At 41.0% G+C, this 16290-nt stretch overlaps 1 protein-coding gene across 4 annotated transcripts in view; it reads right to left on the bottom strand.

The window, feature by feature from the left end:
- Positions 1-4257: 4257 nt before the first annotated feature.
- LOC310880685 (fibronectin type-III domain-containing protein 3a-like) overlaps positions 4258-16290 on the bottom strand; it is a 46183-nt gene continuing 34150 nt past the window's right edge. For all 4 annotated transcript variants that reach the window (XM_083796877.1, XM_083796878.1, XM_083796875.1 and 1 more), the window contains 16 exons: positions 15518-15571; positions 14714-14835; positions 14456-14630; positions 14126-14212; positions 13765-13903; positions 13168-13236; positions 12806-12924; positions 12601-12706; positions 11787-11962; positions 10878-10991; positions 10152-10301; positions 9520-9800; positions 8615-8827; positions 8094-8260; positions 7769-7890; positions 4258-6862 (listed from right to left, as the gene is read on the bottom strand). In XM_083796877.1, the coding sequence (XP_083653003.1) occupies positions 6545-6862; positions 7769-7890; positions 8094-8260; positions 8615-8827; positions 9520-9800; positions 10152-10301; positions 10878-10991; positions 11787-11962; positions 12601-12706; positions 12806-12924; positions 13168-13236; positions 13765-13903; positions 14126-14212; positions 14456-14630; positions 14714-14835; positions 15518-15571 (2412 nt within the window). In that variant the 3' untranslated portion in view covers positions 4258-6544. The remainder of the gene's footprint in view (positions 6863-7768; positions 7891-8093; positions 8261-8614; positions 8828-9519; positions 9801-10151; positions 10302-10877; positions 10992-11786; positions 11963-12600; positions 12707-12805; positions 12925-13167; positions 13237-13764; positions 13904-14125; positions 14213-14455; positions 14631-14713; positions 14836-15517; positions 15572-16290) is intronic.

The raw sequence follows: 16290 nt of genomic DNA, 5'->3' as shown, positions 1-16290 counted from the left end.
GATATTTAACACCTGGAAGCAGTGAACTCAACCTACACAGATGTAAACGCAACGTTCAAACCCGCCCTGGGCTCCCTCAGCGTTTAATGAAATGGTGGCTAGCAGCCGGCCCCAGACGTGGGATCCCGAGGGCTGCGCTGGTTCAGCAGGGCAGGTGTCCCCGTGCTGGGTTCAGCAGGGCAGGTGTCCCCGTGCTGGGTTCAGCAGGGCAGGTGTCCCCGTGCTGGGTTCAGCAGGGCAGGTGTCCCCGTGCTGGCACCGGCGAGGGGCCGAGCTGCGGCCGTGCGCTGGGTGTGGGGAGCAGCTTGCCAGCGCGGCCCCACGGGGGACCCCAAAAGCGCAACACCCGCGCGGTTGCTTGGACACAGCCTGGACTTTGGCACAAGGCCCTTCGGAAACAGCCTGGACGCAGCCCAAGCAGCCGCCTGTCAGCCTGAGCTGCTTGCAGGCTGCGGCGGTGGGTGCGGGTGCTTCAGGCACGGCATGACGTGGCCCTGTGCGAGCAGGACGGGCTCCGCCACAGGTCTGCTGCAGAGGGGATGGGCCTGGCACGGGCCCCTTTGCTCTCAGGAGGGCAGAGGCAGCCCCACAGCAGCCATGGTGGCTCGAGGAGCTGTAAATCCGCATCTAGCACGTGCCAGCGCCAGTGCTGGACGTGCAAACGGCCAGAATGCTGCTGCTGCTGCGGCTCTTTGGCTGGAAGTACTGTAGCATTGTAGTCCAAGTCATTTGACTTTCATGAGTCATAGTGTATTACACAAAAACATCCTGCTAGGAGGGAACGAAGGATGAATTCCAGACACTGACCTTAGACAACAAACAAAACCCACTTTTTCCCCTTGTTTTAGGAAAGAGGGGGAGGGGAGCTTTTCCACCACAGACAAGACACAGGCTGTGGATTAAGTTAAAACTCGGCATCATCAGGCCATCTGCTGTCCCTGCCATTTATTCCCGATGCATTAGAAAAGCAAGGTACTTCGTATTGTCGATTGGCTCTGGGCTTACCTCAGAGAGCAGCCCGAGGCCCTTCTGGACCCAAGGGGCTCCCCTCCCGGCTGTCACCATGCTCCCCAGGCAGCCCCACTACAAGAAGCAACTTTTCAGGCCGAGCAGCACGATTGAGAGCTGTGGCTACTTGCAGCGTGGAAAGCTGTGGCCAGGAGAAGATGCAGAGAGCAGGATTCCCCAAGGGAGACATTTGTCCCCGAGGCCACAAATACCTTCTGTGTGGGCAGCTGAGCAGCCACTGCCTGCAACAGATCTGCTGCTGAGCTGGACTGGGGCTGCTTGGCCACGAACGCTTCCTCCTCACCACCAGTCCTCTGGGGCACGCGGGCCCCGGCACTGCTATGAATGCCTGTGTTCAGCTCGCTGTGGGCGCTCCACATGCTGGCCGAATAAAAGAGCAGTCACCGTTCATCTCTGCCCAGACACTGAGGTTTCTTTCAGCATTACAAAACAGGAAACTGGGTCACGGTGTGGCCAGGCCGAGCGCTGGCTCCTCCGTCTGTCACCACTGAACTGGGGACATTCATCCGAGGTGACTGTCTCCCAGCTGGGAGCGATCTGCTCGAATAAATAGGGCCGACAGCCACACATTGTTCAGCCCATGCACTGCCCATAGCGTGCTGTTTAAATCCCCACCAACAGAGTCAGGTGGTGGGGATTTCTCGACAGATTTTTCTAGAGGTGTTTAAGGTGCAGCAAAGCACAGCCTTTGCACACAGGCAGCTTTATTTATTTATTTTTTAGGTATTGGGGTGTCTAAATGTCTTGGGGAAAAACAAAAAACAAACAAAAAAACAGCCAGTGCTACTGCCTCTTGGAAATGGCAGCAGAAATCCTGCTAACATTAAAACCAAAGCTCTGTCAACATAATGCAGTGACTGTGTTCAGCACTGACCTTTTAAGCTCAAATCCCACAGTATTTGGCTCCGCAATATGCTGGCTTTTGAATAGTTCTTCAGACAAGAAAAACTGCAAAGAGTAGAAGTCCAAGGAGGATGGAAGAGAAGAGGCTTATTTTGTACTGGGTACCCCACTCACTTCATCCAGCAGCCAAGTTCCTGAGCTATGGAGGAATTTCCGAGGAGCGTGGCAGGACACATCCTGCTGTCAAACCAAGCAATGACTGCAGTGTCGCTGATGCTGAGCATCGCTGCTCTCTCCTGCCACAAGCAGATAACCTCCAGCTTCCCAGAGTCTTCCCTTGTTCTCTCTAGCACTGGCCCCATTTCCCCTTGCCTCCCCCACACTGGTGCTTCCAGCTCATAATCTCTGATCTCTTCTGAAGTGGAAAGTAAATTAGGGCTAAATGTCAGATTGTCTCATTTTGAAGACGTGTTCTCAAATAAAGGCTTTCCCATCCTAACTTAATAAGCTCATCACAGCAGTCAGTAATTTCTCACTCTGTGGCATCTGCTGAGGCGGAGCTCAAGTGGGAAGGGCCCTAAGTAAACACAGAAAGTTGTGGAACTGGCCCAAAAGGGCTGATTAAATTTCCCCTATCAAAGAACAGTTTTAACCCACCTGGTAAGTGCAGGCACCTTCTTGCAGGTTAAGGAGAAAAGCGGAGCGAAGGGTGCATATTTCATGCAGCATCATTAGCGGTCGGTGTGTAGACAGAGGGAGATGGATTACAGCACGACGGGCAGCATGGGAAACAGCCACAAGAAATCAAACAGCTCCAACTGATGTCCTCAGAAACTGTGCTGCATGACAGGGAGCTCCGGCAGAACCCATACTGGCTTAATTCTAGCAACCTAAGCATTCTGCCACCTGCGTTGTGGGTTAAAATCTGCCTAAATGCTGGACATGGTGACTGGAAGGCTATAAGGCTATCCTTTTGGCTTCTCACCACACATTCTCTGAGAAATGTTTGTAATATTTTAGGAGATTTGGGAGACTGCAAGGGCAGGAAGCAGCAGATAGAAGGCATTCGCCTTCTCCCTTGTTTGTAAAGCAGGCAAATACAGAGCCTAGATCACCAGGGGCTGTCCCAAGCCCTGCCTGACCTCACAAAAAAGGGCTCAAGAAATGGCAGTTTGGTGCCCAGACATCTCTTAGAAACAAGAGGACAGCATTGTGCTAAAAAACCTACCTTGCAGAGCCTCATCAGAAATTGCTTCTGTAGCAGAGGCCAGGCTGTGCGTGCAGGCCATGCCCACACACCAGCAGCAGAGCTGGCAATGAAGAACCATGCAGGAAAGCTGGGCAAGGAACAGCAGGAAATGCGAGCCCCCTCCCTGCCAGTCCTCTGATCAGCTACTCCTGTGCTACACCTGGTGATGTTTGCCTGACCTGCTTTTAAACTACAGAGATGGAGTTCACACTATTTCCTATTCCTCCCCCTTCATTCTAAAGGGGAGTAAAACCTCATTGTGCTGACTCGGGTGGAAGATGTTGACAGCCTGCTGGGAAAGTCGTTTCCTTACAAAGGCAGAGAGCTCCTGTTACCCACTGGAAGTGCTGAATCTCAGCCTGTTTTCAACCACCTGCTGTTCAGCATGGCCTCCCGTCAGCGTCCCCGCACCAGCCTCAGAGGAAGAACAGCCTGCAAGGGACTGAACTCGTCATTTGGACAGGATTTAGTGCCGCAGGCTCACAGAAGCAGGAGAGCACCACCAGCTGCAATCATGTCATTGAGAGGCCGGGTTCTGCACTCAGCAAGCACCGCTGCACCCTCTCTCGCCGAGTCCTGAAGGCAGGATAAAGCTATTCTTTAAGGAACAGGTGTCTATGCACCCTTCATGGCATGTGATGAAATTTAAGCAGTGATAAATCCACTGCAGTTTGGACAAAAATAATTGGACAAAAGAAGCAAATCTGCACGTTCCTGCTCTGCATGAAAATGCCTGCCCGGCTGGCACCTTGTGTCCTCTTCCTCGTCCAATGTAAAGAGGAAAAAAAAAAAAAGTAATGGTTTGAGAAACAGCAGCCAGTTTTCGTCCCCAGAGGTGCAGCAGACTGGGGGCACGGGTGGTAGGGGTGTGCATCTTTCCCTGATTTTCAAGTCGTCAAAACCCTCTGGGACACCTGCCTGGCACACCTTCCTCATCCACAGACACAACGCAGGCAACCAGACAGGTTTAAGTTGTGCACTTCAAACAACTCTTCATCCAGAATGACTGCTTTAAAGACAGCTCTTCGTGATACTCAGCAACCACGCTAAACATGTTTCTTCAGCTTAAATTACACGCTATACGAATGACTGGTCCTGAATAAAGTTAAAATCCACAAAAACACGCGACCCGGTAGTCAAATTTGAATACATTTGTATTATTTATTGGCTGTATTAAATATATTATCTATTTGATAGTTACAATTTAGTAATACAATGCATGGCAGCTTTAACATAAGTTTGAGATACCTCAAAATTACAATACAAGAAAAATGAAGATACCTAATACATTAATGCCACTAGGGTATATCGTTCTGGAATGGATAATAGCTGATGTAAAATCGGTATTACGGCAGGCTTCCCAGTATATTTTCTGGAAACACAAATATTTTGTGGCAATTACAGAGGAACTTTATTTTATTTTTTAGGAGTCATGACTTGTTAGTATTTACTTTGCAATTCTAATTTATCTTTTAAAATTATCAGAAGAAGTATTGCCAAATAAATCTCTACAAACTTCGTTCTAAGAGTTAAAGAAGTAACCCTTTGGCAATAGAGATTTGCTGAAGGCAGTCTTATTTACTAAAAGTAGACTATGAAGAGAAAGACAGATTGTAAACCCTTCTGCAAACTAAAGACACTAATATCTGTATAAAACTCTTTCGAACAGTGGAGGGAGAGATTTCTATGATATAATAAATGATTAACTTAAAGTTCTGCTACAAGTAGAACAATACATTCAAACATACATTTTCCAGGACTTTTAATCAAAATAAATAGAGTACAAAATGAAGAGTACATTTTGAAAAGATTAATTTCAGATTGCACCATAAATCTACTTTTAAGAGTATTAAGCGATACTATGTCATAATTTAGGTTTTCCACATCTGAAATACAACACAATGCCTCAAACTATAACGCAACATTATTCATCAACTGCCATAGGAGAAAGACCCTTAAAGTGATTAATTACTGGAAATACTTAGCCTGTAGCACTAGCACATCCAACATTCCACGTACAGGTGCATCGCTCTGATGTATATAGTGTAGCCGTAGTCTTTGCAAAAATAACGCTAAATCTGCCTTTCTAGGGCATATTTCAATGCTATCAGGAAGACCCATTCTGAAACTTTTTCTAAACTTGCGAGTTCCAGCTTTCAAAATCTTTGATAAAAACAAGAGAGCCGTCAGGCTCGCCTTTAGATACTCGTAAGCAGATTTAACAAGAACAGTCATATGTAGTGCACAGTGTCCACAAAAAAATACCCCCCAGACAAACATGACGCGTTTCAGAAAGTTCATAGCAGGCTGAACATTCCCATCTAGAAAACAATGGAATGTGAAGCTGCTACCACTGGGATAGCAAGTCATTTAAAACATTGTACAAGTGTTATCTAAAAAGAGTTCTTTCATGTACAATTTGATAATTCAGATTAAGATAGAAGGGCATCCAAAAGCAGTTTGAACTTTTATTTTTAGGTTAATAATAGTACAAAAACATTTGCTCAGTTTGAGCCAAATAGTGTAACATTTATCATAAATGCACTCTTTCTCCTTAAAGACAATACCTGTGCTTTTCTGAAAACACTGCAAAGATTTAATCAGAAGCACAGGAAATTACTTTTCTCTCAGGCACTGAGAGTGAAATGTGGATTGGGCCAACAACTGCTCACCAACAGCAGAAAGCATTTCATTCAGAAATGTACAATACAAAAGGGGCCTTTTCTGCAACGTTACATACGAATGCAATTGCAGTATGTACATTACATCCTGCTAACATTTTGTCTAGCATTTTGATTAAAATTCTAAAAATGCTGGCACCCTCTACTTTAACGCTTGAAATGATTATTACTGAATCCAAAATATTAAAATAACTGTAAAGTAGTAATATCGCTAAGTCAAAGTCAATATTCTGCTTTCCTTCTACAGTATATTAAATGTGGTATGCTCTAGTAATGTCTTGCAATACAGTACTGCTCTAAGCTTAAGCATTTGTGCTGCTGTATCTCATGTATACCAAACTACAACGATACCTGATTAAACACTGCTGATCGACTACCACTGGTCTAGTTGTACTTGAAAAGGACTTGCTCTAGTAACGCCTTCTCTCTCTAACTGGCCAAAGGCCCCGCTTGAATTCGGAGAGAGGAAGAATGTGCACACGCACCCGTGTGCATGATAAGGCAGTTTTTGCTGTTTTATTAACAGCTAACCCTGATTACAGAGGACCCAGGATTACCCTTTCTACAAGAAATCTGTGTTCAGTATTTGGAAAGGATCTGCCAACCCAGCCTCACTGTTAGCCAGCAGCAAAAGTGGAAATGCATGTATCTATACATCCCCACCTAGGATTTTAATTAGAACTAACCATAAATACCCGAAATAGCTTCTGTACAAAAAGCTGAGTACTGAATAAGCTCTCGTCTACTTGATTACAAAGTACTGAATAACAACAGCAAATAAAATAGCAACCACTGCAAACCCACAAAGAAGAACGATAGCAATGAAGCGCTCTTCACGCAACGTCTTCTTACTCTCTGCCAGCTCTGTTGTCAAATCAGCACACTGCGGAACCAGCTCCTGTTTCTGAGATGAGAATACTGTACTGGGACTGTAAGGTCCATACAGTTCTTGGGATCCAGTAGAGTCTTGGGACTGACGGCCAGCGCAGACTCTGATCCGATATTCACAGTTTGTCTGCAGGCTTGTGAGACGGAAGGAAGTCTCTGGTCCCTTGTATACCTAGGCAGAAGAAGAAGAAACCACTTTAGATGGGATTCATCTCACAAACATTGTTATACTTCCCATTCTGCTTTACAAGCACAGGCAGCACTGGATGTGGCCTGAAGTCTTTCTCCCCAAGCCAACTTAATGAAATCTCAGCTTTTATTTCTGAAGAATTTATGATCCACTTTCCAAAGCTTCTTACAGTGCTCCACACTGACAGACCTAGATTTCAAAACTCAGAAAAAAAAATATATATAGTTCTGCAGAACTATAGGTCTGTATAATTCCCCCGCAAATGTGGGGCAAGTGATGTACACTACTAACAAAGACAGTGATGCCACAGACTATGGTTTAAGAATCCAAAGAGCCAAAGGAAGTGCTGAGAAAATTGGGTAAAACAGTGTTAAACCCCCAAGCAACTCTCCCAATGACTCTCAAGCCTGCCTTTGTAGTCATTTTCTTCTACAGTACAAGCCAAAGGGACAAAACAAAACTGAAACATTATGATGTGTGCCTTAGAGATTATTTCCAATTAAGTGCTTCTACTTGAAAGAAAGAGTAGAAGCAGCAGAAATTTGCCTGCTAATGAAAACGACAAACTGAAGAAAACATACAATTGTGTAAACTAAGTCTTCAGAACAACGCTCTGAAAAGACTGCCCACCCGTATTTGCCTGAACTTACAGTCTGTAGTGACATCCTCCTGTGGGTGTGATTAAAAATGCACAACTGGCATGAAGACAGGCAAAAGCTGTCCTTTGAACAGATCTCCAAAGTGAGCTAAACAAAGGAGACAGTATCTGCAGTGTACTTGGGAATAACTTACTTCCCTTTGGTTAAGAAAAAAATCAAAACAATCCTTAGAGGAATTTTTTTTCCTTAAGTAAAACGCCTCAAGTTCATTTTGTTAAATAAAAGGTACCTGATCAAACTCTCTCCCAGCAGCAAGCTGAAGGATGTAAACAATGGAATCTCCTTTCATCGGCTGTAAAGGTTCCCATGTGATTTCGTAAGTGTTTTCTTCCAGCTGATTTGCTTTGGGTGCTAGAAAAAAAGTGATTTCTTGTTATTTTAGAAAAAGAGAATAATGGTCTCTACCAGCGTAGAAAATCTCTACGTAAGATCGCCAGCTTCTGTTTAGTCCCACAATGGCCATGGAGAGGTCTCACTGGGAGAAGAGTCAGGTTTTAGCATTCTACTTACTACAAACATGGCTTGCAGAGGTTTCTAGAGCAGTGTAAGCTCACCTTTAAGAGATGCGGGTGGAGACTTAGTTGTAGTGAAAGCGTAAACTTCAGAAAACTCTCCCTCTCCGGCATCATTATATGCCTGGATTTTAAAATAGTACGTAGTGGATTCACTGAGTCTCTGCACCTTGTATGTATGACAAGGACCACTATAAACAGTAACAAACCTGGAAAACAAAACAAAACAGAATATATACGAATTAGAATTACTCAGTAACTACAAATTTGTACATCGATATTGTAAATGAGCTCGGTGAATATTTTTCTATCTAACTTTATTACAAAAGTAGTGAAAATACTATACTGAATTTACTATTTGCAAGTAAATACTAGTGTAACAGCTATTGACAGCACTTCTGGTTGAAAGATGGGATGCAAAAACGCACACTAAGTGGCAAACTTTGGGATGCCCAAATAACTTACTGGTGCAAACAGAGGTGAGAATACTTAAAATGGTCTTAAAAAACTTGACACGAAGTTTTAATGCAATTGTAGCATCTTTAGTGCTCTGATTATCTCACCTGCCAAACCTGTCCTCCATCTGCAAGTTGAATTGTGTAGGGTTGGTAATTAAAGCTCTGCTAGGACCTTCACCCCATTTCAGTTTAAGGCTCTGGTAGCTGAAGACCACACATTCAAGATGAGGAGGGTCAGGAGGTAGTGGTTTCGTTTTGGCTTTAATGGAATGACTGAAAGGACCAACTCCAAAGCTGTTTATGGCCTGTATTCTAATTCTAGAAGTGGGAGAAGAGCGATATGGTTAATTTACTGAGGCCATGAAAAATACTAATGAGGCAAGAGTTAAAGTTTGTAACGAATATGACTACAAACAATAAAGCAATTAAAATGCAGTCAAAAATTAACTATACAAATTATCTATTTCAAAACAGGTCAAAATAATTACATTGTTTTCAGCACAATGAAACTTCAGTGTTTCTCAGAATTGTTCAGGTTTATTCTGCGCAGTGAGCAAGCGCCCAGGTGCTCTAAGATCCCATTTACTTGTACCGTTTGCCTCCTGCTGACACCGAAGATCCATAACCTGAACTAAGCTTTAGTCAAACCCAAGCATGCAATACAAGAACAACTACTCTGCTATTATCCACACACACATCCTCTTTTTTGTGAGATACTGATCGTACCATTGTATGCACTGCTTCTAAATAAAAAGTTACAAACCCAGGAAATTTAGAATAAAGCCTTTGCTTTGAGATGGAATGAATCTTAACGCAGCAATCTCAACTCCTGCTGCTGAACTTCATGGTTTAGATCAGGATATGCCAATTTTATTTTTTCAGAGTTGTAGAGTGAATCAAGCAAATATTCTGTAAGCTGAATGAAATTGCTATAAAGTTTAAGAACACTACCTTCAAAGCTAGTGACTGCAGGTTCTGCAAACGCGGTTTTAGAATAAAATAATTATTACCTGTACAGAGTATCAGGCAGCAGATTCTCAAGAACATGGCTTGTATTTCTTCCAACAGTTACAAGCTGCTTCTCCCCATATTCTATGTTATATCCAGTGATCTCTGACCCATGACAACACGGTTCTTCCCATTGAATTGCAAGGCACGTTGATAAAGGAAGAGAAATTTCCATTTGATCTTCCTCAAGTAAATGCAGTACTGACACTGCTGCAGGCACTGATGCAGGGGTTGTCACCACACCAGTCTCGCCAAACAACCCAACTCCAGAGATATTCACAGCCTGAAAGAGAGACTATGTGTTATTTACTGAATACACTTTTTTCCATATCTATCATGCTTTCTTTTGCATGTCATTAAAAGGAACTTGGAAGAGAATGGGAAATTTCCCAAGCAACACGTAAACATGGCAAAATGTCTGCTATTTAATAAAACACTTGACCTAAACCTCATTTTTAGATACATGCAGTTAGGAGGGACTTGGGGAGAAGGGAGAGTGATTTTTTAAGGCAATATTGCCTTAATAAGTGACAGCATGTAGCTGTCATCTCTAACTGCCTTTTTTCTGCAAACTATATGCGCTTCATGCGCTTCCTCATTTGTTTAGTAACACATAATAAAAGGCTTTTCGTACCTGTACTCTGCAGTAATATGTGGTTGCAGGTGTGAGACCCTTTACTTCATAGCTCTGGCAAGGGCCAGTGTAAATGACATGCATTGATCCTTCCACCTGACCCCAGTCCAGTCTGTATTCACTGATTTCTGCACCATTGCATGCGGGACTCTGAAAGTGACAAATTATCTTAACTATTGCACACACATACATGTTCAACATACAAGATCTCTCATTACACCACACAAAGACATCAAAACAGAAGCACTGGGGTTGAAAAACAGTTCTTTTTAGAGAACAAACTTACTTCTCAGATATGATACTCGGGCTCTTTGCTACCATTAAAACCAACGCCAGTACAATGTGCCCATACGCTTGAAGCTGCTACTGCTGTAGCCTACTGCATGATTTCTTACAACCACACAGGAAATTTAAACTCAAACTTTCAGCAATATTCAATAAAATGACTTTAAGGTTGACTTCTTAAAAGGTTTCCATGTATTAACAGCATAACACTAGTTACCATACCATGAGGAGAATTTAAATGGCGCTCCGTTTATTCATTTAAGATAGAAACTGGTAGTGGACAAAATCTACACAAACAACGTATGGCTCTATAGAGAGATGTTTAAAATATTACACCCATACCTTCGTCATTTCTTCCATTTCTGTATGTTACACTTGTGTTACTATGATTCTAAAAGCCAAATATTAATTTGTGTATTACTGAAAAACATTAAAACTTACCTCCCATGAAACTATAACAGAAGTTGCATTTTTACAAGTTATTACAGGTTTGCAGCATTGATCAGGAGGCCCGGGAGCGGTAGAGATTTCTGCTTTGTCTGAGTGAGGACCAAACTGAAAAAAAGAAACAACAACTGCATGAATTTAGCAACAGTAGTAAAGCAAAAACTGATGTGCAAGTGCACAAGCCAAAGAAAACAAATTATTTTTAACTTGATAAGGAAGCAAATAGAAGATTTCAGTGCTTAGTTTCCTAGCACCATTTGAAATTCCTTTCAGGGAGTTTACTCTATGAACTGGCCCCATGCCTACAGGATTTCTGTGATCCTCCCACTAACTCACACTCTCCTATAGTCTTGTAACTCCTCCTTTCCCTGTAGTCAGGATTTTGCTTCCACAAGCAATGGTAATGCTTCAGAAAGACTTTTATGCAACCAACATTTGTCCTAACCCAACCTTATTCAAACGTGGCATTGTTTTACCGCACCTCTCTACACAATGCTATTGCCACACCACCAATCTGCAAAAGTCGACACTTAACTGTAGAACATATGACAGCTTCTTAAGGCACAAACATTAAGTGGTTATTCGCAGCCAGAAATGCAGGGTTTAGACTGCAGGCAAAGAAATGACTAAAAGTAGTAAGAGAATATGTAGCGCTAGCTTTGGACTAATTAGATGCTGACAGTAGTCTGCTAAATACCAACCCAAACGCACCGCTCAGCAAACACCCCCTCAGTCAGTGACATTAAGTCCCTCCTTCAGCCCTATCTCAGTGAATCCGCATGAGAAATCCTGCTCCTTCAATGAAAATATAACAAGCCACAAAATATGACCAGGCTCCTAACACGATAGTACCATCACTACCCCTTGCATAAAAATATCCGCTCTCATTAGCAGAGTGGTTACCCCAACTTTGTTTGCTGCTCGTATCCAGAAGCAGTATGTTCTCCCAGGAAGTAGATTGCTCACTGCGTATTCCGATGCTGGACCCTGATACACTTGTCTGCGCTCATCTTGTTCTGAGTTTGCCACCTCTACGATGTACTCTGTTATGTCGGAACCTCCATCGACAGATGGTGGGCCTACAAAATAAAAAGGGATTTTTCTATTCATTTCACAAACCACCTTTTTCTTTAGCTTGTTTATAATTAGTCTTCTCAAGCTGCACGTCAAGCCAGATGAATTCTAAAAATCACAGAATCCCAGTGCAGGCATTTATCATATCTGAGCAGAAACACTTCATGATGCTCCCCCCCTCCCTCCCCAATACTGTTATATTATTTTAAGATAGCCTTTATCAGGTTCTTTCATATATTTTTCATGCATTTCCTTCAAAAAACAATGTATCTTCCTTACTGTTTATTTGCTTCACTAAGATAAAAATTAAAAAAAAAAAAAAGAGGGGTGATTCTTAAATTGCCCGTAACACATCAGTAACAAGGTGAGTCAGCAAGCTTTCCTTCCTCAAGAGTTTTGTTTCTGTTTAACTTTCTCCATATCGTTACACATATATGTATCACCACATCTTAGCTGGTTAGCATGCTTTGTTTCATTTTTTTTAAAAATAAAATAGTAACATGGGCTATACGATTTACATTCTTTTTATATTAAAATATGTAAACATATAAGTATACATTTTAAAGAGTTCTACAGATTTTTAATGTTTGTCCTGACATTTAAAAATGACAAAAATATTTTGCTCAGAAACACTGGAGCTTACCCCACTGTAAAGTGATTTCCTTGGGCTTAGCTTTGCCTGCCAGGCACGGAGCATGACACGGTCCAGGAGGAACAGCTGATGTTGTAACAGTCATAACATCAGAAGCCTAGCAGTAATACATATGGTTTTAGCATGAAAACACAAAACATTTCACTAAACAGAATTAAATGACTTTCAGAACCAAATTTATTCTTATTTTTCTCACCTGGCTTTCGCCACCTTTACTGACACAATAAACTCTCAATCTGTATGAAGTACCAGGCCTGAGATGATCACAAGTGTGCTCTCTCTGGGAACCACTGTATATGGTATCCCATTTACTCCCTGGGGTAAAAAGAAAATATTTTATACTTCAAAGTTTTTGCAAAAATCAACCTTGAAAATTCTCACAATTATTTATGAAGATAATCAAGCCACAAAATCCAATTTGAAGTATCAGTTACACAAAGAACACATACAACAAAAACAGACATGAAAAAAGAACAGTAATTACTAGAGCAAGGAGTAGTGAATCACAAGCTGAATTAGTAACACAAGTTGAATTAGTACTTAATGATAATGGCTTACCAATTAATGCTTCTGAGATTTCCAAAAAGTATTTAGAAATGTCTGATCCTCCATTATCTTTGGGTGGTTCTGAAAGAAAACAGCATCTTAAAATAAATTACTGAAGATTTAAAGACAATGCATTAATTTGCTATCATCTGTCTTCAGAGAACATTTTCATCTGTTACAGAATTCATTCACGTAGAAAACTCAATTCAAAGAGAAAACGTGAACACATACTCCCACAATACATTTTCCAGAACAATAATTTTTCTATTATTAATCGTGATTATGTGAGGAAGAAATGTAACCAAGAAAATACTGCCAATTTCAGAGGTAAACTTTTAAGAGTACGTTAAAATTATTTAAGCATCACAGTAAATTGGTGAACATGCTATTAAAGTGTGTCTAAAATGAATACTGCTGATTACAGCCCCAAAACCAGAGCAAGGTGCATTTTTTTAATGCTATATATTTCTCCTTCAATAACATTCTCTACGGAGACAAATAATTAGCCTATGAGCTTGCCTCTGTTTTTTGATCTGTGTTATTGAGTGACTGCACGTACACAAATGTATGCGAAGCACTCAAATACAGCACTAACAAAGGGTAACCTACCCCACGCAACTTTCACACTGTGCGAATGGATCTTTCCCTTTACAGCTGGTTTACTCGGTGGTCCAGGTTTGTCAGGATTGGTGCTGTGTTCTACTACCTCACTAGGACTACTTTTTCCTTCACTGTTGTAGGCAAAGAGCTGTTTCAGGAATGAAGAGAACATATAAGCAATTGATTTTATGACAGGTAATACACAGCTAGCTGATTTACAAAATTCTTCCACGCAAACAAAACCAAACACACGAGAATTGCAGGTTAATTTCTCCGGGCTCCACAAAAAGTATCTTAGCTACACAGAAATGCTAAACCCCCTGAAATGCATACAGTCATAATTAAATTTGAAATAAAATATAGTACAAACCCTAAACTTATAGGATGTACTCCTCCTAAGATTTCTTAAAGTGCATGAGAGTTCATCTCCATTGTACTGTGGTTGGAAACCATAACCCTGTAAAGGAGGAAAAAAAAAAGAACAAATGCAGACACTAATTTTCCATGAGAAAACAAAATAAAGACTTTTAGACTTTTTTTTAGCTGGAGCTTCATCTTTGTTTGATAAATACATACAGTACTTGCCAACTGTTGCACTATTTTGCATCATTGTATTTAGAAGTAACATATAGGGTTAAATTTTTATTTATGCACTACTGCATATCAAGCTTTTACTGACGTAATAAAAACCAGCACTTACGGAACCTTCTTCCTCCATGTCTAAACTGTAAGTGAGAGAGTCATCTGAAGACACCCCGTTAGGTGGGCTCCACTTCAATGACAGCCAGGTCACTCCTGCTTCAACGAGCACTGGGGGCGCTGGGGGTGGTGGGACAATTCCTGCTGTGTAGTATGTCACTGTCTCGCTAAACCCACTGGAAAAATATTTTTTAGAAAGTTAATGACGGCAGACGTAGCTGCAGAGAAAATGAATGATATTATAAATTGCGTTCATTACCTCATTCCAATATCGTTTTTAGCAGCTAGTCTAAGTGAGTATTTTGTAGAAGGAGAGAGTTTGGTAAGTTTATACTGCTTCAGATGCCCGTAGTAGCATTCTTTGAAGGGTCCATTCTTCCCCTTTAAAAAAGTGAGAACAACCTGAGCAACTTTTTGCACTGAGACTGTATGCTCTCTGCTAAGGTCAGTTTCTTCACCTCTAACTTTTCCTAAATTTTGTTTCACAAATTTAATAACAATTAAAAAAAATTGGAAGCCTTAAAAATGTAAAAAACTAATGTCACCAGGGTCATACTGAGTATGCCTGATAGCAATCCTGAGTATTCCAGATAATAAAACAACATGTTGATTGAGACGTGATCATTTTTTAGTGCTGGAGTTGTGACAAAATGGTCATAAATAAAACTGCAATTGAAAACAAAACACACTTTTGAATTTTTTAATCACTTTGGAATACATTTCTGTAATAAGTTCAAAATCTGAGTGGTATTTATGACAGCTACTGAAGATACAAGCCAAACACTCAGCCATTTAAACAAAGCATAGGAATTAATACTCTGAATGACAAGAACCAAATGAGGAAGCTTTGCACTATCCTCTCAGAGGATCTGAAAGCATTATCTACTTGAATTGCTGCAATACTGGTAATTTGATTTAAGCTTTTTAATTGGCTAGTCACTTTAAAACTGTCTCGACAGTTGCACCAAAATAGTGGATGTACCTAAGCACAAAGTATTTTTAGGTATAATTGGCCTAGAGATGTCATTATGGCTTTTTTTTTTTCCACTAGAAAAGGGCTTACCTCATCCCATTCTAAAAGAAAATTAGTTATTTTGGAACCATTGTCATTTGAGGACTGAAAATAAAGAAACAATGAAAAAAGTTAAAATCAAATGATGGAACTTTACACATATATACTGCATGCTAAAACAAAGCATTTTAATAATTGAATAAATATATTCCAACTGCCTTTTAAAACATAACTGTTTAGTGTACAGCTGAAAGGAATCTGCAATAGGCATATAGCCCTCTTTTTCCACAAAGATACTTCTGATAACCTGGAACTCTGTTGTGGGCACAGACACACGTATTCAGTAAAGTGAGCTAGACAGGGTAAGCACTAGCAGCTATTTCAATTCCTTGTTCCTGGTGGCCCTCCAAACTGCTACACTACCTATGTTAATTTTGATAGTTTATAATATGAACTTATAAGCAGTTTCATTTTCTGAACAATGAAAATAGTCTTTCTTTACATCCTCATGCAGCAATGTAAGCATTCAGACAAGCACATTTTTGTTTTCTATGACGCACAAATGGGAACTTTCTATCCTTCCTGAGTATAGGTACAAATAATTTAACTGATGTTATTCAGTTATAAACCATTCTTTCCAGGTATAAGCATAGTCATAAGAAAAACATGAAATGACAATAAAATATAGTTACCAAATCTTTACAGATTATACTGTATATATTCAAAAAATTAGATTCAAAAGTTAAGGTACAAACTAGACAAAGATATTCACTATGAGTTGGTTCGAGTAACTAACATTATAATTCCTGAATCCTTTTAAGTCA

This window comes from Anser anser (genome assembly GCF_964211835.1).
Source record: "Anser anser genome assembly, chromosome: 13".
In the NCBI taxonomy this organism is placed as follows: Eukaryota; Metazoa; Chordata; class Aves; order Anseriformes; family Anatidae; genus Anser; species Anser anser.
The sequence above is the reverse complement of the archived record's forward strand: the minus strand, read 5'-3'. Positions and strand labels throughout refer to the sequence as shown.